This window comes from Chaetodon auriga, chromosome 15, assembly GCF_051107435.1.
Source record: "Chaetodon auriga isolate fChaAug3 chromosome 15, fChaAug3.hap1, whole genome shotgun sequence".
Taxonomy (NCBI): Eukaryota; Metazoa; Chordata; class Actinopteri; order Chaetodontiformes; family Chaetodontidae; genus Chaetodon; species Chaetodon auriga.
Window position 1 is genome coordinate 21596491 of NC_135088.1, and position 27379 is coordinate 21623869.

Consider the following 27379-nt stretch of genomic DNA (forward strand, 5'->3'; position numbering starts at 1 on the left):
TGTTTGTCCGTTACAATGCTAATCTTCATCTGATTGAGTTGTTCTCTCTCTCCACTCATGCCGTTCATGGCAACTTCAAGATCATCTTTCTTCTTGTGGACATCCTTCCTCAAAACTTCCAATTCCTCCCTTTCTGTCAGCACCTTACTCTTACTGGATTCCAGTTCTTCCTTTGGTCTTTCAAATTCATGTTCCTTGAGTTCTTGGTCTTGTTGTTTTAAGGTAATCATGTTCATGGCATTTTCAAGGTTGTCTCTTTGTGTCTGAACGTGAAGGGTCAGATCTTTGATGTTGTTTTTCTCTCTGTCTATCTCTTGGAACAGACTGTCTGCCTGTTCGTTCTGCTTTTGTAGCTCAGCCTTTGTGATATTCAACTTGTCTCTTTCAGCTTTCAGAACTTGCTGTTCTTGTTCTAATATGTCAGTTTGTTTCTGAATGTCAGAATTCATCAGCTCCAAGTCCAGTTTCTCTTTGTTCATCATCTCCTTCACTCTATCCAGATCCTCTCTCTCTTGCTTCAGCTCTGCCTTCAGTTTGTCAAGTTCATCTCTTTCCAACAGAAGATTTTGCTTCCATTGATTTCCCATGTCTTCTGTCTGGGTGACCGTATCTGATATTTTACCTTTCAGATCATCCTTTTCTCTCTGTACCAGCTTAGCATAAACTGATATCTGGTATCTCTCTTGATCAAAGTCTTCAAGCTTTTGTTCCAATACAAGGCATAATCTTTGCACATCTCTATTGTTTTGATCTAATTTCTCCATTTTGTTTTTCATGTGTCTGCACATCTTGTCATTCAACTCCTTGACTTTGTCTTTCAGAGATTGTATGTTACTCATGAACCGACCTTCCCTCATTTTAAACTCAGATAGTTCTGCATCCATTTTAACTCTCTCATTCTCAAGTGCTTGTTTGTCCGTTTCAATGCTAATCTTCATCTGATTGAGTTGTTCTCTCTCTCCACTCATGCTGTTCATGGCAACTTCAAGATCTTCTTTCTTCTTGTGGACATCCTTCCTCAAAACTTCCAATTCCTCCCTTTCTGTCAGCACCTTACTCTTACTGGATTCCAGTTCTTCCTTTGGTCTTTCAAATTCATGTTCCTTGAGTTCTTGGTCTTGTTGTTTTAAGGTAATCATGTTCATGGCATTTTCAAGGTTGTCTCTTTGTGTCTGAACGTGAAGGGTCAGATCTTTGATGTTGTTTTTCTCTCTGTCTATCTCTTGGAACAGACTGTCTGCCTGTTCTTTCTGCTGTTGTAGCTCAGTCTTTGTGATGTCCAACTTGTCTCTTTCCTCTTTCAGGATTTGCTTTTCTTGTTCTAACATGTCAGTTTGTTTCTGGATGTCGGAACTCATCAGCTCCAATTCCAGTTTCTCTTTGTTCATCATCTCCTTCACTCTATCCAGATCCTCTCTCTCTTGCTTCAGCTCTGCCTTCAGTTTCTCAAGTTCTTCCCTTTCCAACAGAAGATTTTCCTTCCATTGATTTCCCATGTCGTCTGTCTGGGTGACCGTATCTGATATTTTACCTTTCAGATTATCCTTTTCTCTCTGTATCAGCTTAGCATAAACTGATATCTGGTCTCTCTCTTGATCAAAGTCTTCAAGCTTTTGTTCCAATACAAGGCATAATCTTTGCACATCTCTATTGTTTTTGTCTAATTTCTCGATTTTGTTTTTCATGTGTCTGCACATCTTGTCGTTCAACTCCTTGAGAGATTGTATGTTACTCAAGAACTGTCCTTCCCTCATTTTAAACTCAGATAGTTCTGCATTCATTTTAGCTCTCTCATTCTCAACTGCTTGTCTGTCCGTGTCAATGCTAATCTTCATCTGATTGAGTTGTTCTCTCTCTCCACTCATGCTGTTCATGGCAACTTCAAGATCATCTTTCTTCTTGTGGACATCCTTCCTCAAAACTTCCAATTCCTCCTTTTCTGTCAGCACCTTCCTCTTACTGGATTCCTGTTTTTCCGTTGGTCTTTCAAATTCATGTTCCTTGAGTTCTTGGTCTTGTTGTTTTAAGGTAATCATGTTCATGGCATTTTCAAGGTTGTCTCTTTGTGTCTGAACATGAAGGGTCAGATCTTTGATGTTGTTTTTCTCTCTGTCTATCTCTTGGAACAGACTGTCTGCCTGTTCTTTCTGCTGTTGTAGCTCAGTCTTTGTAATATCCAACTTGTCTCTTTCCTCTTTTAGAACTTCCTTTTCTTGTTCTAATATGTCAGTTTGTTTCTGGATGTCGGAACTCATCAGCTCCAAGTCCAGTTTCTCTTTGCTCATCATCTGCTTCACTCTATCCAGATCCTCTTGCTCTTGCTTCAGCTCTGCCTTCAGTTTGTCAAGTTCTTCTCTTTCCAACAGAAGATTTTGCTTCCATTGATTTCCCATGTCTTCTGTCTGGGTGACCGTATCTGATATTTTGCCTTTCAGATCATCCTTTTCTCTCTGTATCAGCTTAGCATAAACTGATATCTGGTCTCTCTCTTGATCAAAGTCTTCAAGCTTTTGTTCCAATACAAGGCATAATCTTTGCACTTCTCTATTGTTTTGGTCTAATTTCTCCATTTTGTTTTTCATGTGTCTGCACATCTTGTCATTCAACTCCTTGACTTTATCTTTCAGAGATTGTATGTTACTCATGAACTGACCTTCCCTCATTTTAAACTCAGAAAGTTCTGCATCCATTTTAACTCTGTCATTCTCAAGTGCTTGTCTGTCCGTGTCAATGGTAATTTTCATCTGATTGAGTTGTTCTCTCTCTCCACTCATGCTGTTCATGGCAACTTCAAGATCCTCTTTCTTCTTGTAGACATCCTTCCTCAAAACTTCCAATTCCTCCTTTTCTGTCAGCACCTTACTCTTACTGGATTCCAGTTCTTCTTTTAGTCTTTCAGACTCATGTTCCTTGAGTTCTTGTTCTTGTTGTTTTAAGGTAATCATGTTCATGGCATTTTCAAGGTTGTCTCTTTGTGTCTGAACATGAAGGGTCAGATCTTTGATGTTGTTTTTCTCTCTGTCTATCTCTTGGAACAGACTGTCTGCCTGTTCTTTCTGCTGTTGTAGCTCAGTCTTTGTGATGTCCAACTTGTCTCTTTCCTCTTTCAGAATTTGCTTTTCTTGTTCTAACATGTCAGTTTGTTTCTGGATGTCGGAACTCATCAGCTCCAAGTCCAGTTTCTCTTTGTTCATCATCTCCTTCACTCTATACAGATCCTCTCTCTCTTGCTTCAGCTCTGCCTTCAGTTGGTCAAGTTCTTGTTCCTCCAACACAACCTTTTGCTTCCATTGATTTTCCATGTCCCTTCTCTGGATGATCATCTCTGACATTATACTCATCAACGCTTTCTTTTCTGTCTCTAACAGCTCACTATGACAAGCCATGTTTTCTTTCTGCTGGGCAAGTTCTGCCAGCTTTTGTTCAGATTCAGTGTAGAGCTTTCGCACATCTTCGATGTTTTCTTGCAAACTGTCAACTTTATTTTTCATGTCCTGTGTCATCCTTTGCTTTAGCTGTTGAAGATTTACTCTCAGAGTGTCTATTGACTTCATTTTAGTCATGAGTTCATCTTCTCTCATCTTCAGCTCAGACATTTCTTCTTCCATGCTGACCTTTTCAGTCAACATCATTTCTCTCTCTTTGTCATAGTCAGTTCTCATTTTAGCGAGTTGTTCTCTCTCTCCACTCATGCCGTTCATGGCAACTTCAAGATCTTCTTTCTTCTTGTGGACATCCTTCCTCAAAACTTCCAATTCCTCCTTTTCTGTCAGCACCTTACTCTTACTGGATTCCAGTTCTTCTTTTAGTCTTTCAAACTCATGTTCCTTGAGTTCTTGTTCTTGTTGTTTTAAGGTAATCATGTTCATGGCATTTTCAAGGTTGTCTCTTTGTGTCCGGATGTGAAGGGTCAGATCTTTGATGTTGTTTTTCTCTCTGTCTATCTCTTGGAACAGACTGTCTGCCTGTTCTTTCTGCTGTTGTAGCTCAGTCTTTGTGATGTCCAACTTGTCTCTTTCCTCTTTCAGAATTTGCTTTTCTTGTTCTAACATGTCAGTTTGTTTCTGGATGTCGGAACTCATCAGCTCCAAGTCCAGTTTCTCTTTGTTCATCATCTCCTTCACTCTATCCAGATCCTCTCTCTCTTGCTTCAGCTCTGCCTTCAGTTGGTCAAGTTCTTGTTCCTCCAACACAACCTTTTGCTTCCATTGATTTTCCATGTCCCTTCTCTGGATGATCATCTCTGACATTATACTCATCAACGCTTTCTTTTCTGTCTCTAACAGCTCACTATGACAAGCCATGTTTTCTTTCTGCTGGGCAAGTTCTGCCAGCTTTTGTTCAGATTCAGTGTAGAGCTTTCGCACATCTTCAATGTTTTCTTGCAAACTGTCAATTTTATTTTTCATGTACTGTGTCATCCTTTGCTTTAGCTGTTGAAGATTTACTCTCAGAGTGTCTATTGACTTCATTTTAGTCATGAGTTCATCTTCTCTCATCTTCAGCTCAGACATTTCTTCTTCCATGCTGACCTTTTCAGTCAACATCATTTCTCTCTCTTTGTCATAGTCAGTTCTCATTTTAGCGAGTTGTTCTCTCTCTCCACTCATGCTGTTCATGGCAACTTCAAGATCTTCTTTCTTCTTGTGGACATCCTTCCTCAAAACTTCCAATTCCTCCTTTTCTGTCAGCACCTTACTCTTACTGGATTCCAGTTCTTCTTTTAGTCTTTCAAACTCATGTTCCTTGAGTTCTTGTTCTTGTTGTTTTAAGGTAATCATGTTCATGGCATTTTCAAGGTTGTCTCTTTGTGTCTGAACATGAAGGGTCAGATCTTTGATGTTGTTTTTCTCTCTGTCTATCTCTTGGAACAGACTGTCTGCCTGTTCTTTCTGCTGTTGTAGCTCAGTCTTTGTGATGTCCAGCTTGTCTCTTTCCTCTTTCAGAATTTGCTTTTCTTGTTCTAACATGTCAGTTTGTTTCTGGATGTCGGAACTCATCAGCTCCAAGTCCAGTTTCTCTTTGTTCATCATCTCCTTCACTCTATCCAGATCCTCTCTCTCTTGCTTCAGCTCTGCCTTCAGTTGGTCAAGTTCTTGTTCCTCCAACACAACCTTTTGCTTCCATTGATTTTCCATGTCCCTTCTCTGGATGATCATCTCTGACATTATACTCATCAACGCTTTCTTTTCTGTCTCTAACAGCTCACTATGACAAGCCATGTTTTCTTTCTGCTGGGCAAGTTCTGCCAGCTTTTGTTCAGATTCAGTGTAGAGCTTTCGCACATCTTCAATGTTTTCTTGCAAACTGTCAATTTTATTTTTCATGTCCTGTGTCATCCTTTGCTTTAGCTGTTGAAGATTTACTCTCAGAGTGTCTATTGACTTCATTTTAGTCATGAGTTCATCTTCTCTCATCTTCAGCTCAGACATTTCTTCTTCCATGCTGACCTTTTCAGTCAACATCATTTCTCTCTCTTTGTCATAGTCAGTTCTCATTTTAGCGAGTTGTTCTCTCTCTCCACTCATGCCGTTCATGGCAACTTCAAGATCTTCTTTCTTCTTGTGGACATCCTTCCTCAAAACTTCCAATTCCTCCTTTTCTGTCAGCACCTTACTCTTACTGGATTCCAGTTCTTCTTTTAGTCTTTCAAACTCATGTTCCTTGAGTTCTTGTTCTTGTTGTTTTAAGGTAATCATGTTCATGGCATTTTCAAGGTTGTCTCTTTGTGTCTGAACATGAAGGGTCAGATCTTTGATGTTGTTTTTCTCTCTGTCTATCTCTTGGAACAGACTGTCTGCCTGTTCTTTCTGCTGTTGTAGCTCAGTCTTTGTGATGTCCAGCTTGTCTCTTTCCTCTTTCAGAATTTGCTTTTCTTGTTCTAACATGTCAGTTTGTTTCTGGATGTCGGAACTCATCAGCTCCAAGTCCAGTTTCTCTTTGTTCATCATCTCCTTCACTCTATACAGATCCTCTCTCTCTTGCTTCAGCTCTGCCTTCAGTTGGTCAAGTTCTTGTTCCTCCAACACAACCTTTTGCTTCCATTGATTTTCCATGTCCCTTCTCTGGATGATCATCTCTGACATTATACTCATCAACACTTTCTTTTCTGTCTCTAACAGCTCACTATGACAAGCCATGTTTTCTTTCTGCTGGGCAAGTTCTGCCAGCTTTTGTTCAGATTCAGTGTAGAGCTTTCGCACATCTTCAATGTTTTCTTGCAAACTGTCAATTTTATTTTTCATGTCCTGTGTCATCCTTTGCTTTAGCTGTTGAAGATTTACTCTCAGAGTGTCTATTGACTTCATTTTAGTCATGAGTTCATCTTCTCTCATCTTCAGCTCAGACATTTCTTCTTCCATGCTGACCTTTTCAGTCAACATCATTTCTCTCTCTATGTCATAGTCAGTTCTCATTTTAGCGAGTTGTTCTCTCTCTCCACTCATGCCGTTCATGGCAACTTCAAGATCTTCTTTCTTCTTGTGGACATCCTTCCTCAAAACTTCCAATTCCTCCTTTTCTGTCAGCACCTTACTCTTACTGGATTCCAGTTCTTCTTTTAGTCTTTCAAACTCATGTTCCTTGAGTTCTTGTTCTTGTTGTTTTAAGGTAATCATGTTCATGGCATTTTCAAGGTTGTCTCTTTGTGTCTGAACATGAAGGGTCAGATCTTTGATGTTGTTTTTCTCTCTGTCTATCTCTTGGAACAGACTGTCTGCCTGTTCTTTCTGCTGTTGTAGCTCAGTCTTTGTGATGTCCAGCTTGTCTCTTTCCTCTTTCAGAATTTGCTTTTCTTGTTCTAACATGTCAGTTTGTTTCTGGATGTCGGAACTCATCAGCTCCAAGTCCAGTTTCTCTTTGTTCATCATCTCCTTCACTCTATACAGATCCTCTCTCTCTTGCTTCAGCTCTGCCTTCAGTTGGTCAAGTTCTTGTTCCTCCAACACAACCTTTTGCTTCCATTGATTTTCCATGTCCCTTCTCTGGATGATCATCTCTGACATTATACTCATCAACACTTTCTTTTCTGTCTCTAACAGCTCACTATGACAAGCCATGTTTTCTTTCTGCTGGGCAAGTTCTGCCAGCTTTTGTTCAGATTCAGTGTAGAGCTTTCGCACATCTTCAATGTTTTCTTGCAAACTGTCAATTTTATTTTTCATGTCCTGTGTCATCCTTTGCTTTAGCTGTTGAAGATTTACTCTCAGAGTGTCTATTGACTTCATTTTAGTCATGAGTTCATCTTCTCTCATCTTCAGCTCAGACATTTCTTCTTCCATGCTGACCTTTTCAGTCAACATCATTTCTCTCTCTATGTCATAGTCAGTTCTCATTTTAGCGAGTTGTTCTCTCTCTCCACTCATGCCGTTCATGGCAACTTCAAGATCTTCTTTCTTCTTGTGGACATCCTTCCTCAAAACTTCCAATTCCTCCTTTTCTGTCAGCACCTTACTCTTACTGGATTCCAGTTCTTCTTTTAGTCTTTCAAACTCATGTTCCTTGAGTTCTTGTTCTTGTTGTTTTAAGGTAATCATGTTCATGGCATTTTCAAGGTTGTCTCTTTGTGTCTGAACATGAAGGGTCAGATCTTTGATGTTGTTTTTCTCTCTGTCTATCTCTTGGAACAGACTGTCTGCCTGTTCTTTCTGCTGTTGTAGCTCAGTCTTTGTGATGTCCAGCTTGTCTCTTTCCTCTTTCAGAATTTGCTTTTCTTGTTCTAACATGTCAGTTTGTTTCTGGATGTCGGAACTCATCAGCTCCAAGTCCAGTTTCTCTTTGTTCATCATCTCCTTCACTCTATACAGATCCTCTCTCTCTTGCTTCAGCTCTGCCTTCAGTTGGTCAAGTTCTTGTTCCTCCAACACAACCTTTTGCTTCCATTGATTTTCCATGTCCCTTCTCTGGATGATCATCTCTGACATTATACTCATCAACACTTTCTTTTCTGTCTCTAACAGCTCACTATGACAAGCCATGTTTTCTTTCTGCTGGGCAAGTTCTGCCAGCTTTTGTTCAGATTCAGTGTAGAGCTTTCGCACATCTTCAATGTTTTCTTGCAAACTGTCAATTTTATTTTTCATGTCCTGTGTCATCCTTTGCTTTAGCTGTTGAAGATTTACTCTCAGAGTGTCTATTGACTTCATTTTAGTCATGAGTTCATCTTCTCTCATCTTCAGCTCAGACATTTCTTCTTCCATGCTGACCTTTTCAGTCAACATCATTTCTCTCTCTATGTCATAGTCAGTTCTCATTTTAGCGAGTTGTTCTCTCTCTCCACTCATGCCGTTCATGGCAACTTCAAGATCTTCTTTCTTCTTGTGGACATCCTTCCTCAAAACTTCCAATTCCTCCTTTTCTGTCAGCACCTTACTCTTACTGGATTCCAGTTCTTCTTTTAGTCTTTCAAACTCATGTTCCTTGAGTTCTTGTTCTTGTTGTTTTAAGGTAATCATGTTCATGGCATTTTCAAGGTTGTCTCTTTGTGTCTGAACATGAAGGGTCAGATCTTTGATGTTGTTTTTCTCTCTGTCTATCTCTTGGAACAGACTGTCTGCCTGTTCTTTCTGCTGTTGTAGCTCAGTCTTTGTGATGTCCAGCTTGTCTCTTTCCTCTTTCAGAATTTGCTTTTCTTGTTCTAACATGTCAGTTTGTTTCTGGATGTCGGAACTCATCAGCTCCAAGTCCAGTTTCTCTTTGTTCATCATCTCCTTCACTCTATACAGATCCTCTCTCTCTTGCTTCAGCTCTGCCTTCAGTTGGTCAAGTTCTTGTTCCTCCAACACAACCTTTTGCTTCCATTGATTTTCCATGTCCCTTCTCTGGATGATCATCTCTGACATTATACTCATCAACGCTTTCTTTTCTGTCTCTAACAGCTCACTATGACAAGCCATGTTTTCTTTCTGCTGGGCAAGTTCTGCCAGCTTTTGTTCAGATTCAGTGTAGAGCTTTCGCACATCTTCAATGTTTTCTTGCAAACTGTCAATTTTATTTTTCATGTCCTGTGTCATCCTTTGCTTTAGCTGTTGAAGATTTACTCTCAGAGTGTCTATTGACTTCATTTTAGTCATGAGTTCATCTTCTCTCATCTTCAGCTCAGACATTTCTTCTTCCATGCTGACCTTTTCAGTCAACATCATTTCTCTCTCTATGTCATAGTCAGTTCTCATTTTAGCGAGTTGTTCTCTCTCTCCACTCATGCCGTTCATGGCAACTTCAAGATCTTCTTTCTTCTTGTAGACATCCTTCCTCAAATCTTCCAATTCCTCCCTTTCTGTCAGCACCTTACTCTTACTGGATTCCAGTTCTTCTTTTAGTCTTTCAAACTCATGTTCCTTGAGTTCTTGTTCTTGTTGTTTTAAGGTAATCATGTTCATGGCATTTTCAAGGTTGTCTCTTTGTGTCTGAACATGAAGGGTCAGATCTTTGATGTTGTTTTTCTCTCTGTCTATCTCTTGGAACAGACTGTCTGCCTGTTCTTTCTGCTGTTGTAGCTCAGTCTTTGTGATGTCCAGCTTGTCTCTTTCCTCTTTCAGAATTTGCTTTTCTTGTTCTAACATGTCAGTTTGTTTCTGGATGTCGGAACTCATCAGCTCCAAGTCCAGTTTCTCTTTGTTCATCATCTCCTTCACTCTATCCAGATCCTCTCTCTCTTGCTTCAGCTCTGCCTTCAGTTGGTCAAGTTCTTGTTCCTCCAACACAACCTTTTGCTTCCATTGATTTTCCATGTCCCTTCTCTGGATGATCATCTCTGACATTATACTCATCAACGCTTTCTTTTCTGTCTCTAACAGCTCACTATGACAAGCCATGTTTTCTTTCTGCTGGGCAAGTTCTGCCAGCTTTTGTTCAGATTCAGTGTAGAGCTTTCGCACATCTTCAATGTTTTCTTGCAAACTGTCAATTTTATTTTTCATGTCCTGTGTCATCCTTTGCTTTAGCTGTTGAAGATTTACTCTCAGAGTGTCTATTGACTTCATTTTAGTCATGAGTTCATCTTCTCTCATCTTCAGCTCAGACATTTCTTCTTCCATGCTGACCTTTTCAGTCAACATCATTTCTCTCTCTATGTCATAGTCAGTTCTCATTTTAGCGAGTTGTTCTCTCTCTCCACTCATGCCGTTCATGGCAACTTCAAGATCTTCTTTCTTCTTGTGGACATCCTTCCTCAAAACTTCCAATTCCTCCTTTTCTGTCAGCACCTTACTCTTACTGGATTCCAGTTCTTCTTTTAGTCTTTCAAACTCATGTTCCTTGAGTTCTTGTTCTTGTTGTTTTAAGGTAATCATGTTCATGGCATTTTCAAGGTTGTCTCTTTGTGTCTGAACATGAAGGGTCAGATCTTTGATGTTGTTTTTCTCTCTGTCTATCTCTTGGAACAGACTGTCTGCCTGTTCTTTCTGCTGTTGTAGCTCAGTCTTTGTGATGTCCAGCTTGTCTCTTTCCTCTTTCAGAATTTGCTTTTCTTGTTCTAACATGTCAGTTTGTTTCTGGATGTCGGAACTCATCAGCTCCAAGTCCAGTTTCTCTTTGTTCATCATCTCCTTCACTCTATACAGATCCTCTCTCTCTTGCTTCAGCTCTGCCTTCAGTTGGTCAAGTTCTTGTTCCTCCAACACAACCTTTTGCTTCCATTGATTTTCCATGTCCCTTCTCTGGATGATCATCTCTGACATTATACTCATCAACGCTTTCTTTTCTGTCTCTAACAGCTCACTATGACAAGCCATGTTTTCTTTCTGCTGGGCAAGTTCTGCCAGCTTTTGTTCAGATTCAGTGTAGAGCTTTCGCACATCTTCAATGTTTTCTTGCAAACTGTCAATTTTATTTTTCATGTCCTGTGTCATCCTTTGCTTTAGCTGTTGAAGATTTACTCTCAGAGTGTCTATTGACTTCATTTTAGTCATGAGTTCATCTTCTCTCATCTTCAGCTCAGACATTTCTTCTTCCATGCTGACCTTTTCAGTCAACATCATTTCTCTCTCTATGTCATAGTCAGTTCTCATTTTAGCGAGTTGTTCTCTCTCTCCACTCATGCCGTTCATGGCAACTTCAAGATCTTCTTTCTTCTTGTGGACATCCTTCCTCAAAACTTCCAATTCCTCCTTTTCTGTCAGCACCTTACTCTTACTGGATTCCAGTTCTTCTTTTAGTCTTTCAAACTCATGTTCCTTGAGTTCTTGTTCTTGTTGTTTTAAGGTAATCATGTTCATGGTATTTTCAAGGTTGTCTCTTTGTGTCTGAACATGAAGGGTCAGATCTTTGATGTTGTTTTTCTCTCTGTCTATCTCTTGGAACAGACTGTCTGCCTGTTCTTTCTGCTGTTGTAGCTCAGTCTTTGTGATGTCCAGCTTGTCTCTTTCCTCTTTCAGAATTTGCTTTTCTTGTTCTAACATGTCAGTTTGTTTCTGGATGTCGGAACTCATCAGCTCCAAGTCCAGTTTCTCTTTGTTCATCATCTCCTTCACTCTATCCAGATCCTCTCTCTCTTGCTTCAGCTCTGCCTTCAGTTGGTCAAGTTCTTGTTCCTCCAACACAACCTTTTGCTTCCATTGATTTTCCATGTCCCTTCTCTGGATGATCATCTCTGACATTATACTCATCAACGCTTTCTTTTCTGTCTCTAACAGCTCACTATGACAAGCCATGTTTTCTTTCTGCTGGTCAAGTTCTGCCAGCTTTTGTTCAGATTCAGTGTAGAGCTTTCGCACATCTTCAATGTTTTCTTGCAAACTGTCAATTTTATTTTTCATGTCCTGTGTCATCCTTTGCTTTAGCTGTTGAAGATTTACTCTCAGAGTGTCTATTGACTTCATTTTAGTCATGAGTTCATCTTCTCTCATCTTCAGCTCAGACATTTCTTCTTCCATGCTGACCTTTTCAGTCAACATCATTTCTCTCTCTTTGTCATAGTCAGTTCTCATTTTAGCGAGTTGTTCTCTCTCTCCACTCATGCTGTTCATGGCAACTTCAAGATCTTCTTTCTTCTTGTGGACATCCTTCCTCAAAACTTCCAATTCCTCCTTTTCTGTCAGCACCTTACTCTTAATGGATTCCAGTTCTTCTTTTAGTCTTTCAAACTCATGTTCCTTGAGTTCCTGTTCTTGTTGTTTTAAGGTAATCATGTTCATGGCATTTTCAAGGTTGTCTCTTTGTGTCTGAACGTGAAGGGTCAGATCTTTGATGTTGTTTTTCTCTCTGTCTATCTCTTGGAACAGACTGTCTGCCTGTTCTTTCTGCTGTTGTAGCTCAGTCTTTGTGATGTCCAACTTGTCTCGTTCCTCTTTAAGAACTTGCTTTTCTTGTTCTAACATGTCAGTTTGTTTCTTGACGTCAGAACTCATCAACTCCCTGTCCAGTTTCTCTTTGCTCATCATCTCCTTTTCTCTATCCAGATCCTCTCTCTCTTGCTTCAGCTCTGCCTTCAGTTTCTCAAGTTCTTCCCTTTCCAACAGAAGATTTTCCTTCCATTGGTTTCCCATGTCTTCTGTCTGGGTGACCGTATCTGGTGATTTACCTTTCAGATCATCCTTTTCTCTTTGTATCAGCTTCGCATAAACTGATATCTGGTCTCTCTCTTGATCAAAGTCTTCAAGCTTTTGTTCCAATACAAGGCATAATCTTTGCACCTCTCTATTGTTTTGGTCTAATTTCTCCATTTTGTTTTTCATGTGTCTACACATCTTGTCATTCAACTCCTTGACTTTATCTTTCAGAGACTGTATGTTACTCATGAACTGACCTTCCCTCATTTTAAACTCAGATAGTTCTGCATCCATTTTAACTCTCTCATTCTCAAGTGCTTGTCTGTCCGTGTCAATGCTAATCTTCATCTGATTGAGTTGTTCTCTCTCTCCACTCATGCTGTTCATGGCAACTTCAAGATCTTCTTTCTTCTTGTAGACATCCTTCCTCAAAACTTCCAATTCCTCCCTGTCTGTCAGCACCTTACTCTTACTGGATTCCAGTTCTTCTTTTAGTCTTTCAAACTCATGTTCCTTGAGTTCTTGGTCTTGTTGTTTTAAGGTAATCATGTTCATGGCATTTTCAAGGTTGTCTCTTTGTGTCTGAACGTGAAGGGTCAGATCTTTGATGTTGTTTTTCTCTCTGTCTATCTCTTGGAACCGACTGTCTGCCTGTTCTTTCTGCTGTTGTAGCTCAGTCTTTGTGATATTCAACTTCTCTCTTTCCTCTTTCAGAACTTGCTTTTCTTGTTCTAACATGTCAGTTTGTTTCTGGATGTCGGAACTCATCAGCTCCAAGTCCAGTTTCTCTTTGTTCATCATCTCCTTCACTCTATCCAGATCCTCTCTCTCTTGCTTCAGCTCTGCCTTCAGTTGGTCAAGTTCTTCTCTTTCCAACAGAAGATTTTCCTTCCATTGGTTTCCCATGTCTTCTGTCTGGGTGACCGTATCTGGTGATCTACCTTTCAGATCATCCTTTTCTCTCTGTAGCAGCTTAGCATAAACTGATATCTGGTCTCTCTCTTGATCAAAGTCTTCAAGCTTTTGTTCCAATACAAGGCATAATCTTTGCACATCTCTATTGTTTTGGTCTAATTTCTCTATTTTGTTTTTCATGTGTCTGCACATCTTGTCATTCAACTCCTTGACTTTATCTTTCAGAGATTGTATGTTACTCATGAACTGTGCTTCCCTCATTTTAAACTCAGATAGTTCTGCATCCATTTTAACTCTCTCATTCTCAAGTGCTTGTCTGTCCGTGTCAATGCTAATCTTCATCTGATTGAGTTGTTCTCTCTCTCCACTCATGCTGTTCATGGCAACTTCAAGATCATCTTTCTTCTTGTGGACATCCTTCCTCAAAACTTCCAATTCCTCCTTTTCTGTCAGCACCTTACTCTTATTGGATTCCTGTTCTTCTGTTGGTCTTTCAAATTCATGTTCCTTGAGTTCTTGTTCTTGTTGTTTTAAGGTAATCATGTTCATGGCATTTTCAAGGTTGTCTCTTTGTGTCTGAACATGAAGGGTCAGATCTTTGATGTTGTTTTTCTCTCTGTCTATCTCTTGGAACAGACTGTCTGCCTGTTCTTTCTGCTGTTGTAGCTCAGTCTTTGTGATATTCAACTTATCTCTTTCCTCTTTTAGAACTTCTTTTTCTTGTTCTAACATGTCAGTTTGTTTCTGGATGTCAGAACTCATCAGCACCAAGTCTCGTTTCTCTTCGTTCATCATCTCCTTCACTCTATCCAGATCCTCTCTGTCTTGCTTCAGCTCTGCCTTCAGTTGGTCAAGTTCTTGTTCCTCCAACACAACCTTTTGCTTCCATTGATTTTCCATGTCCCTTCTCTGGATGATCATGTCTGACATTATACTCACCAAAGCTTTCTTTTCTGTCTCTAACAGCTCACTATGACAAGCCATGTTTTCTTTCTGTTGGGCAAGTTCTGCCAGCTTTTGTTCAGATTCAGTGTAGAGCTTTCGCACATCTTCAGTGTTTTCTTGCAAACTGTCAATTTTATTTTTCATGTCCTGTGTCATCCTTTGCTTTAGCTGTTGAAGATTTACTCTCAGAGTGTCTATTGACTTCATTTTAGTCATGAGTTCATCTTCTCTCATCTTCAGCTCAGACTTTTCGTCTTCCATGCTGACCTTTTCAGTCAACATCATTTCTCTCTCTTTGTCATAGTCAGTTCTCATTTTAGCGAGTTGTTCTCTCTCTCCACTCATGCTGTTCATGGCAACTTCAAGATCTTCTTTCTTCTTGTAGACATCCTTCCTCAAAACTTCCAATTGCTCCCTTTCTTTCAGCACCTTACTCTTACTGGATTCCAGTTCTTCTTTTAGTCTTTCAAACTCATGTTCCTTGAATTCTTGTTCTTGTTGTTTTAAGGTAATCATGTTCATTGCATTTTCAAGGTTGTCTCTTTGTGTCTGAATGTGAAGGGTCAGATCTTTGATGCTGTTTTTCTCTCTGTCTATTTCTTGGAACAGACTGTCTGCCTGTTCTTTCTGCTTTTGTAGCTCAGCCTTTGTGATATTGAACTTCTCTCTTTCCTCTTTCAGAACTTGCTTTTCTTGTTCTAATATGTCAGTTTGTTGAATGTCAGAACTCATCAACTCCCTGTCCAGCTTCTCTTTGTTCATCATCTCCTTCACTCTATCCAGATCCTCTCTCTCTTGCTTCAGCTCTGCCTTCAGTTTCTCAAGTTCTTCCCTTTCCAACAGAAGATTTTCCTTCCATTGATTTCCCATGTCTTCTGTCTGGATGACCGTATCTGATGTTTTACCTTTCAGATCATCCTTTTCTCTCTGTATCAGCTTAGCATAAACTGATATCTGGTCTCTCTCTTGATCAAAGTCTTCAAGCTTTTGTTCCAATACAAGGCATAATCTTTGCACATCTCTATTGTTTTGGTCTAATTTCTCTATTTTGTTTTTCATGTGTCTGCACATCTTGTCATTCAACTCCTTGACTTTATCTTTCAGAGATTGTATGTTACTCATGAACTGTGCTTCCCTCATTTTAAACTCAGATAGCTCTGCATCCATTTTAACTCTCTCATTCTCAAGTGCTTGTCTGTCCGTGTCAATGCTAATCTTCATCTGATTGAGTTGTTCTCTCTCTCCACTCATGCTGTTCATGGCAACTTCAAGATCTTCTTTCTTCTTGTTGACATCCTTCCTCAAATCTTCCAATTCCTCCCTGTCTGTCAGCACCTTACTCTTACTGGATTCCAGTTCTTCTTTTAGTCTTTCAAACTCATGTTCCTTGAGTTCTTGGCCTTGTTGTTTTAAGGTAATCGTGTTCATGGCATTTTCAAGGTTGTCTCTTTGTGTCTGAACGTGAAGGGTCAGATCTTTGATGTTGTTTTTCTCTCTGTCTATCTCTTGGAACAGACTGTCTGCCTGTTCTTTCTGCTTTTGTAGCTCAGCCTTTGTGATATTCAACTTGTCTCTTTCCTCTTTCAGAACTTGCTTTTCTTGTTCTAACATGTCAGTTTGTTTCTGGATGTCGGAACTCATCAGCTCCAAGTCCAGTTTCTCTTTGTTCATCATCTCCTTCACTCTATCCAGATCCTCTCTCTCTTGCTTCAGGTCTACCTTCCGGATTTCTTCAACAAAGCTACGTTTCGACTGATTTGGTCCATCTTCCTGCCAATCGACCACATCCTGAAGTCGCTTGACCTTCCTTTTAGGTTCACGTCCAGTTTTGTCAATCATTGTCTTAATTCCTTTCAATTCTTTCCTTTCTTTCTCTTGTTCAACTTTGAGCGTTATTGCCTCAGCTTTCAGAAACTCCCTTTCATTCTCCAGATCTTTCTTTCTTTGGACTGACTCTTCTGAATCATCTCTCATTTCACCCATGTCTTTTTCTTTCAATTTTGTTTCTTTTGGCATAGTTGTTTCCACTTTCTCCAAATGTGTCTGCTTTCGTTGCATGTTCTTTAAAGCACATATCATCATTTCCTTTTGTTTTTTAATGGCCATCTTCATATGTTCCATTTCCTCTCTTTCCTGGTTCATGATTTTTGCGTGGGTCTCCATTTGTTGTTTTTGATCTGCTAGTTCTCTATTCAAATCTTCACTGTGTTTTTTCGTAAGTTCATATTTCTTCATCCATAACTGAATTAGCTCGCAGGCTCTTTGAATTTTATTTGTAATGTGTATGACAGCTGACATTCCTGGCTCTTTCATTCCACCTTTGCTCTCCTCTTTTTCTCTTTGTAGCTTCAGTTTCATAATCTCTAGTTCATCACGCTCTCTGATGACACTCTCCATTCGTTGGTCGAGCTCTTTCTTCCTCCTTCGTGTGTCCCTCTTGAGGGCAACTTTTTGTCCTTTGACTTCAGCCCACATATTCTTAACTTCTTGCTCTTTTCTAATGACTTTTCGGGTCATCTGGTGATTTTCTCTTTTTCTGATTTCCAACTCTGTCTTCAACACTTCCATCTCTCTTTTTTCTCTTTTGATGCTCTCTAGTCTGATCTCAAGTTCCTGTTTGTGTTTTTGGATATCACCCCATATACTGACCATTTCATCCCTCTCTGCTTTTGCTTGTGTTGTCATTTTTTCAAAGTCCATCTTTATCTGAGATTTAAGTTTGCTTATTTTGTCACTAGTAGTCCTATTCTGTGCTTTCAACACGTCGAGCTCTCCTATTTGTTTCGCTAAATTTACATTTACATTTTCCAGAATTCCCATTTCCTCCTTAATTACTTCCAAATGTGCATGAACTTTTTGTGTCATGTTTTGAAGATCAGTAATGGAATTCGTGACTTTTGAGCTGTGGTGTACCATTTCAGCCCTCTGCCTGATAAGTTCCACCTCTTGCCTTTCCTGCCTTTGTTTTTCATCTTCTTTGTATGCTTGGACAAGAGTCATCTTGTCTTTGATACTCTGCTGTTCATCAGCAAACTCTGCCTTCTGTTGATGCAGTTTTATCCTCAAGATTTCTAACTCATCCCTCTCTCTCATGGTTTTCTCCAGTCTTTGGTCTAATTCTCTTTGTCTCTTTTTGGTATCTATCCTCAGTAATTTCTTTTGTCTTTGTATTTCATTCCACATTATTTCAGCCTCCTCCTTCTTTCTCATGGTCATTCTAAATATCTGTTCGCTTTCTTTTTTCTTTGTTTCCAGCTCTGACTTCAGCAGCTCCAGCTCTCTCATTTCTTTTTTGGCCATGTGCACTCTTTCATCGAGCTCTGGCTTCTGTCTTTCAATACCCTCCCTTAAACGATTCATCTCATGGATTTCCGCCTCAGCTTGTTGTCTTCCTATTCTCACTTTCTCCCTCTCTACTTCAATCTGTTGTTTGAGCATCTCAAGCTCTTCTTTCTCAGTCTTCTGTTTCACTTGTTCACTTATTTCCCTTTTCAGTTGTTCAATTTCACCGTTTTTCTCAAACAAACTCTCCATGATCAGTTTTATGTGCTCCTCCAGTGTCTTATTTTCTGATCTGAGACTGACAATTTCATTTTCCATTTGCTCCATTTCATTGCCCATTCTGTTTTTTGTCATTTTGTCCTTTTCTATATCTGTTTCAGCTGTGACATGTTTCTTTATGTCTCCATTCTCTCCCTCTGGATTTTGCAAGGTAGATTTTCGTTGCCTAACTTCAGTTATGAGTTTTTCAAGGTCAGCTCTTTCCTGTGATATTAAAAGATATTTGTTTTCCAGTTCTTGTTTTGTTGCCTCAATCATTTCATTCCGGTCTTCTAATTGTCCCAGTTTTACTTTGGTCTCCTTCATAATAATCTCTATGTTTTCACTTTTCTGTCTAGTCTTAGCAGCCATTGTCACCATGGCGCTCTTCACTTTTGCCATTTTCTCCAACTTCTGCTCAGTCACTTCAGTTTGTCTCTGCACTTTTATTTTTAAAATATTCAGTTCGTCCGTCTCTCTCAAAATTTTATCTAACCTCTGATCCAGTTCTCTTCTCTGTTTTTTGGCTGCTATTTTCATGGATTTCATGTCGCTCCTTTCGTCTTTCAGATGCATTTCACTTTGCCTCATTTCAGCTTTTACCATTTTCAAAAGCTCTTGGAATTGTTTCATGTCTTGCAGCAATCCCTCAATTTCACCGTCCTCGTGTGAAATGACGTGACTTTCTTCAGCTTGGATTTCAAGTCCTGGTTTCACAAATCTTATGATTTCTTGTGTTCTATGAATCTCTGCCCTAAGTCTTTGTATATCAGCACTTCCTGTGTCCTTTTTATAAGAACATCCATCAATCTCAGGAACATGTGTCTCTAGATTGTCTCTTGATTCCTGGTATTGTTTGTGCTTCTCAACGCCTAATGTCTTCAAGACAGACTCATCAGTTACTTCTAGTTTCACCATATTGTCCTTCTCCTCTTTTTGCATTTGCACGTCATATTCAGTTATTTCATGTTTGGGAACATTGGTTTCTTTCTGGAGTCCAGTCACTCCTTCTTCCACAATTCCATTTTCCCTTACTGTCCTTGGTAACCCAGTTTCAGTCCCTGGTCTCTGGCTCTGTAGGTCATTTATTTCCATAATGAGCCTCTCTATCTCTTGCTTTCTTTCTTCCATGTTCTTCATAGCACACGTGATTTGCTCCCTTATTTTGTCCTCTCTCTCCTTGAGTTTGTATATCTGTTTTTCCAATTTTACCTTTTCTCCTCCATGTATTGCTATTTCTGTCTGATCATCAACCACTGATGTTTCTTCATGAATTTCTGTCAGCGTCTGTAAGAAAACATTCTGCTCTTCCTTAATGTTCACTGCAACAATCTCGAGTTCTTGTGTCTGTGTGTGCTCTGAATGTTTATGTTCCTGTTTTTTGATGTCTTCACTTTGATGCTGGTCTTCTAATATTAAAGATTGCTGCAAAGACATGGCCTCATTTGTAATGTCATTTTCTGCGCCTCCTTTGTCTGTTAGAATTTCAAATGTTTGATCTTCGAGGGAGACTCTGTGTCTCTCTTTCCGTGGTTCTTGAAGTTTAAATGTATTCACTGGAGAAGTCTTTTTGACTGTCGATGTCCATTTGCTGATCCGTGCTTTCATGGAAGTCATCCTCTCCTTCACAAAAAAGAAAGAATTGTCACTGGCTTTCTTATTGTTTGTCATTGTATGAAATTAAGTCAACAATAATTATGTTTCCATCTAAATAACTTTCTTTGTTTAGTATCACAATTTTATTATCACAATTTCATAAATTGACCACGTTCACTTCAGACAAATATATGAAAAATTCCTCTACCACTGCTGCCTACCAAAGGAACATGGCATTAAGTTTAGTGATTCTGGGATGTCGTTTTGGTGTCTAAATCTAAGGAAACTGCAACCATTTCACAGTGTTAACCTTGTGACCACGAAGATCTGGAGCAACAAAAGTCTGGTGCACAAATTTACGAATCCCTCTAAGGCAAAGGGATGACTCATCCTACTCAGCCTCAGACAGGCTCACCCTAATCAATCATAAAATCTCATACATGAACCTAACCTCCTCATGCCTGAACCTAACCAACTCAGCCAAGGGATGAAACAAGTACTAGCCAATCAGCAGCAGTGTGGGGCAGGTCCTTTTCCATTAGCAACCGGTTCGACCTAATCCATAGCAAACAGTAAAGTTAACAATGTGATGATGAAGGTGCTGCTCTCTGGTAATTTCCAGTGATGATAAATGTTGTTTTGGGAGTCATTGGCAACCAGCCTGTTCAGCCGTTTTTGTATGAGGACGTGTAGGTTTAATTGTAAAAGTTTGTATTGAGAAAATGTTACTGAAGATAAAATATGTACTACTGTGTGACTGAATGACTGCCTTACTTTTGAATGTCTTTTTGAATGTCTGTTTTTCTGCAGACATTTACGAACCATATTCCAAAAAAGTTAGGATACTGTGTAAAACATAAATAAAAACAGAATGCAATCATTTGCAAACAAACTATGTTTTATGTGGTGTCCCCAAACCCATGTAGTAACATCCTTTATACAATCACGTGTTCACAAAGTGGTGAACCTTGCGCCATTCTTGCTTGCTTGAGTCTTTCAAGGATGCCGCTTTCATACCCAATCATGACACTGTCACCTGTTACCAATGAATCTGTTTAATTGTGGCATTCAGTTCAACTTCTGATTCACGGGTCCATATCAGGCTATAAATCGCATGAAGTGTAAAATAATAATAAATTCAATACAAGAGCAACAAACTCAAAATGCCTTGACAAATGCACATCACAATAAAATCCACCTCCGTCAAAACTGTTTTGCTCATTCTTCCTTCACCTGAATGTTTGAGCTTCACTGTGCAGAAGGATGACAGTATATGCAGAGTCTGACACAGGAGGGAAAGCTTCTCTGTGCTCAACTGAAATCTGAAAATCAGATGTCCAAATGCCAGGCAGATTTTGTAACACCACAACTTGTTTGGATCCAAATTATTGTCCAATATGTAACTTACTGGCCTTTCCAGTGAAGCAGGCAACATTGTGGTGCCACATTATGGAACTACATATCTCTAAATTGTTTATTTTTCAATGTAATTTTAACAACTTTTGTGACAAGAATGCAACCAGCAATTAGAAATCATTCAATCAACCCACCAAAACAAGCAAAGGAAGAGGATGAATGACAGAGGGATGGAGTAGCTGCCAAAAAGACTAGAAGTTTGTGTATCTCACCAAATGGGAGAAGACTTTTCCCTACTTAATGAAGAGCAACGTCAAAGTCATGCTTTTTGTACAATATGCCCCACAGATTTTAGTGTATCAGATGGAGGGAATAGCAATGTGAGTCACAGTGACAAATCTGCCGAGCATAAACTGACATAAGCAGGAACATGCTCCACCAATGACTGTATTTATAGCATCTCTACCATTTTCATAACCTCCAGCCCTTTGTCTCTCTTGCCAGTAGCCTCTCTCACAATCACAACTAAAGCATACTGTGTCAGTGATGTGTACACATCCCTCAAGTAACCAGGTATCTGATTCTGACCACCTGACTGTACTCACTTAATGTAGGAACTTGTTCACTCAGTCCTTGTTGCTCTGATATTTTAAAGCACGTGGTTGCCTTGCCGTGATTTTTTGTGTATCCTTGTCTAAATGTAAGGGGTATGTGGACGGTGGTAAAGGCAGTGGAACGGCACAGGGTGACAGAAAGTTTCCCATATTTTCATATTTTCAAGTCCCAGTGTTGACAGCTATGAAAGAGCATATTACTGATTCAAGATTCAAAAGAAAACAAACTGAGAAAAAAATTACCTTACCATGTGTTTTTTTACTTCTTCCTTGTCCTCCTCCATCTTTCTTTTGGCTTTGAGCATCTCCTCCAGGGTGTTGCTAATCTCTGCAGCGGCTTTTTCAATGTTAGCTTTCATCTCACCCATAGTCAGAATTGCAGTCATTGCATCTTCCAGTTTTTGTCCGACTTCTTGCCGTTGTTGTTGTATCTTCATCTTCACGATTTCTAACTCGTCCCTTTCTTTCATGGTCTTCTCCAGCTGTTGGTCAAGCGCCCATCTCTTTTTTTTGGTTTGAAAATTCATCCATTTGATTTGACTCTTTTCTTGTGTGGTGTCTCTCCTGCTTTGCTCTGTATCTTCTCTCACCTTACGCAGCATCTCTCTGATTTCTTCTACCTCAAGAATCACTCTGCAAATGTCAGTGTTCACTTTGTTCTTGGTGCTTGTCTCTATGTTGTCTTCCTCAGACTTCAGGAGTTCTGTATGTTGTGTTATTTCTCTGGTTCTGTGATCGTGTTGAAGTCCTATATTCTGCCCATCAGATCTGTCCACCATGTTCTCCTCCAGCACCTGGTCTGACCTCTGCCCCTCACACTTCTCTTGTCTTTCCTCCATGTCTTCTTCAGCATGTTCAGTCTCACCCTTCTCCATGCTGATCCCTTCCTTTTTTCTCCTGCTCAGTCTTATCATTTTTGCCAGGTCCCTTTTTTTAATTTCAATCTCAGCGCTCATCACTTCCATCTCCTTTATCTCTTTCTTTGTCCTCTGTAACTTATCATCCAGCTCCTGTTTTTGTCTTTCAGTACTCTCCCTCATACACTTCAGCGCATCCATCTCTGCTTTAATTAACTGCCTGTCCCTCACAATGTTTTCTCTCTCAGTCTGTATTGTAGCTTTGATTCTTTCTATCTCATCTCTTTCAGATTGTACCTGTGCCAAGTTATTCATGTTTTCCATTCGTCCACTCTCTGTCTTTAGCTCCTGCTTCTCTCTCAGGGTCAGTTCCAGTTGTTGTTCGCTGTCTTCCAATACTTGCCAAAGTGTCTCCATCTCTTCCTGGATTCTGCTGAGTTTTATCTTTGCAGTGTCGAAGGTGTCTTTTCCTTCTTTCTGCCTTTCTCTGCTTTCCATCTCTGGAACTGTGGCTTGCTGCATTTGAACATGTCTTTGAATTTTTGTCCACCTTTGCTTCATTTTTTTAATATTTTCATTCATATTATGTTTAATGTGCTCAATTTGTTCTCTGTGTTGTGTGATCTCATTTTTATTCCTCTTTAACTCTTGCTGTATCTCTGCCATGTTTTTCTCCATTTGCTCTTGTGCCTGCTTTGCTTCAAGCATTATTTCCTTATTCTTGTTCATGATACTCAGCAGACTGTCAGCCATTCGTCTCTCCATTATCTCCTGCCCATGCTTTATCTGTTCCAGGAGTTCTTTGGATTCCGTATTTTCTTGTGATTTTCTCTTCTCAGACTTGATCATTTCCAACTTGTGTCGCTCTTTCATGATCTCATTACTTCTTCTTTCCAGGGTTTTCTTCTCTTGGTATATTTCAGTCCACATTTTTTGAAGTTGAATTTTTTCTTGAGCGGCTTCATTTTTATTCTCTGCGAGTCTCTCAAGAGCATTTTCTAGCTGTAATTTCAGTCTTTTTATTAATAAGTTCTGCTCATGTTTTTCAGCTACCAGGACGTCAATGTCCTCCTGTTGCTGCTCTGCCTTTGTCTTAAGGTCATCAATTTCATTTCTCTTTCTTTGTGTCTCTTCCCAAAGTTGTTCAATTTCCTCTATTACTTGACATGTCAATTGTCTTTGTCTTTTAATTGTCTCCATTTTGATTTTTATGTTTTTTGTTTGTTTGTCTTCTAATTGCTCGGCGTTTTCCATTGTCCAGTTCTGTTCTGTTTGGGTCGTCTTACTGCTCTGTTGTCTTTGCTCTGTTGATCAAGAAAATGGACAAAATATCACTTGTCACTCCACATCTTATATTGTAACAAGGCCAGAAAAAAATGAACAAATGAGGTGGTGGCACAAATAAAGAGCCATTTGAAAAAACACATTTCCAGCATGTTTATCCTGTTTAATCACACCAAAAAGAAGACAGGTAGAACAAGAAAAGACATAATTTTCACAAAGTGTCCAGTCAAACCCACCCCCACCCACACAACCTCTACTCATAACCTCCATCCTCGTCTCCCCGGCTCTGTCTGCTGCTGTCTCCTACTCCCTGATGTGACCCCTTGGCGCCACTTTTTACCGCGATACCGCTTTAGCATAATTTTTCAACATGAAGGAATCCATGGTCAAGTTAGCAATAGCAATAAACAATTCCACATGAAGTTTAAGTCATGTACATTACTTTACGTACAAAGGAAGTCAACATTAACTTATGGTTTCTCATGGGACACGGAACCCAGTCTCCTGGACAAAGGTCCTGTGCTTGACCTTTCCGACCACCCCTGTGTGCTACATAGGCAGATTTTTCTCACTCTAAAACCTACGTCAGTTGACGTAGTTTGAGAGTGAGGGCAGGCTGTCTATGGAAGCCTATCAGACTACACTGCACATTGAACACTGAAGGGGTACCCAGTGCCTCAAAAAGTGTTCATATGTGACAAGCTGTGAGTAAGAATGACCTGCTAGGCCATCTCCATGTGTGCCTTGGCTGTCTAACTCACTGTGTACTGAGACACAGCATGAGAGTGGCTGAGCCTAAGTGGAGGAAAAACAAACTCTTGGAGGACCTTCTTAACCTCCAGTCTCTGTTACTTAAACTGCTTTCTATGATTCCAGGTGTTGCTTCGAATCCTAAAACTCTTGAGACCTTCTGCCCCTGCAGAAGGTCCCTCCTTCTCCCTGTGTGTGTGTGTGTGTGTGTGTGTGTGTGTGTGTGATTCTGATGATTGTATTATATCTCAGTATTAATACAGACAACTACAAGTATAATTACATAATCATACTATATGTTATTCTGGTGTCCATTGCTGCAGCTGATGGGCCAATATTACTCTATAACATGTATAACATGTGGCTGACTGGCCGGCTGTGGCTCAGGAGGTCGGTGGTTCCAGCCCTGGCCTCGGCAAGATGCTGAACCTTTGAACTATGCCATCAGTGTGTGAGTGTGATTGAATGGTTAATGCTTGTTAATGCTTAGCCACTATCATACGAATGCATTTTGCGCACTTATCAGACTAGAAAAGCGTGATATAAATACAGTCCATTTACTACGCTTTGCTGCTACCTATCATATCACATGTCACTTTGCTTGAGGCAGTATTGTACTATTAGTTCAAATACAACTCAAATTATGGGTAGTGTATATCTGAAGGTAAGTTTTTGTGCTTAACAATACATACAAAATGTTAGAACCTAATTTTTCAAATATACACCTCATTGATTTTTCTTTGTTTTTTCTTTAATTCAGATCCTGCACATTACTTCAGAAACATGGATTTGCAATGGCACACTGGCAGTTTAACATTTGAAAGCATGATTCCCACACAATTAATCCATTCATAGGTACAGTATAAATACACAGGTTTGTTGTTGAAAACCCAACACAGTTATTTCAAGTGATAAATTAATCCTGTTTCCATGTTACAAATTCAAAATTGGTGTGACTGTAAGAATGATATAAAATTAAGTTTTAAAAATACATGAAAACATAAAAACCTAATTTACTCCAATTACAAGAGGTCCATTTATTCATAATGTAAAATATGTACAATTGTGAGTCATATTATCTATTATTTTTTTCTTACCTCAGTTTCCTTTTGCTTTGATTCAAGATAAGTCCTCGACTTAAATTCCCATAGAGAAGGCGCACTTTAATGAGTCATTTGAGAGAATGCTGTGCTGGTCTACTTAGGTGTTACACTCTATAGAGATCTGCAGGGATGAGGCAGGCTGGCACTATTGTCTTCAAAACATTGTATATCTCTTTCCTCCAGACGTTTGTTGACCATAAGAAAGATGTAACACCCAGTTGGTCTGCATATGATTGGACGGTAAGTGATGTTGGGTGGTGAAACACCTTGCCCTGGGAGTCTGGTCTTAGCTGATAAGGGTGGGGTCCAAGTGGCTCTGTGCCCAGGGTTTCACTCAGCTCTTCTGATGTACGTAAGCTCTGAATAATCACATATGAACAGGCAGTGGATCCCATACGCCTACATGTACTATTTACTGTTTACATACCAACAGAAAAGGTGTGCTAGAACTCTGTGAGCAACATATTCCATAAAACATTTGGTTAATATTATGATGCTGTCTTGTCTTGAACTGTCTTGGTTTTCAGTGTAATCTTGCATGAAAATTACAAAGTGACTACACACACTTAATGAAAATCAACATCACTTCATATGGTTATCGTTGTTTTATGATTATCATTAAATAATCGATTATTGCAAATGGAATTTCTATTGGGACAAATTTTGCCACCAACAGTAATCTCATTAAAAGACAACTCTATGATCTATGTCTGTGTTTTCTAGAACATCTGGCTTGTGTTTAAATTAAAAAAGAAAAAAAAAAAAAAATCACATTTAGTGTGAATTGCTACAACTTTATACCTGTACTGAGGCAAATATTAAATCCACTCCTATTAAAGCTGAAATAAAATACCTTGGTGTAAATCTGTTTAAAGATAAACATACAAGAGAACAAACAAATATAGAAGACAAAATAGTATGAGGACATCTCTGAATCATGGTCTCTTAAGAGATCTTTTTTATTTGAGGCAGAATTCTATCATCTAAAGCAGAAAGAATTTATCCATGTCAGTCTCTTTATGTTTCTCCTCAAATGATTGAGAAATTAAATTCAGTAATTGTCAGTTTTATCTGTGAAAATAAAACTCATTGCAGATACAAGACTGTGTAACTGGGAAATTGTATCTATCCATAATTTCACACTCATGTCTCCACCTTGTGGAATAATGGAAGCATTACACTCAACAGGAAGGGGTCATTTGAGCAAGAGCGGTGTGAGAAAAAAAGGTTTTACATGTTGTTGACTTGATGAATGGATGGATGGAAAATGGATGGCCATTTTATGCAGTTTGATTGGTTTGTTGAAAAGTCTAATCTGAAATATTCCCTCGTAGAATTCTGTCACATATGCGAACAATTCCAATTCCTTGAAAAACATGATACAAAGCACCCTTACATTCTCAAACGTAGATATTAGGTTACCTGAACTGAAGATTGGTGAAGTCCACATCGGTGAAAATGTAACAACAAACAACAAAGTCAGTGTTGATCTAAATTAGTTTGCTGACATTACAACACCACCAAAGATAAGAATAATTGATGACTGTACAGTATTACTAAATAAAAATTAGAATTATCTGAATTGGCCAATTTGGCCTAAAATAAAGAACAGTCAATTGAGAATTCTAAACAGTGTTTATTGTTATCACATGTGGTGAGTTTAATTCTAACATTGGGTAAATATCATATTCATAAGTCTAAGTGGAAGAAAAGTAAAGCCTCCCTGAGTTATTTATCTGCCCTTACAATTCTGTCAGTCTCTTAACAAGTTGTAATGAAGTCATGTCTCAGTCTGTCTGTTTTAAGGTACGCTTGCGTCTTAGAAGTTTAAGTTTACATGTTCTTGTATTGTCAATCCCCAAATCTTGATTTGTTTTGTTGTTTTATTTTTACATGTTGCCTGTATCCTCTGGCCAAAAATTGTTGCTGTATTC

At 39.3% G+C, this 27379-nt stretch overlaps 1 protein-coding gene across 1 annotated transcript; it reads right to left on the bottom strand.

The window, feature by feature from the left end:
* Positions 1 to 2: 2 nt before the first annotated feature.
* LOC143333122 (uncharacterized) lies at positions 3 to 25676 on the bottom strand (the record flags this gene model as incomplete). The annotated part of the gene is made up of 3 exons (XM_076751061.1): positions 25440 to 25676; positions 21700 to 23612; positions 3 to 19508 (listed from the first exon to the last, which is right to left on the bottom strand). Coding segments are annotated over exons 2-3 (21369 nt in total), but the record flags the coding sequence as incomplete, so codon positions are not given.
* Between the last annotated feature and the right edge of the window lie 1703 nt (positions 25677 to 27379).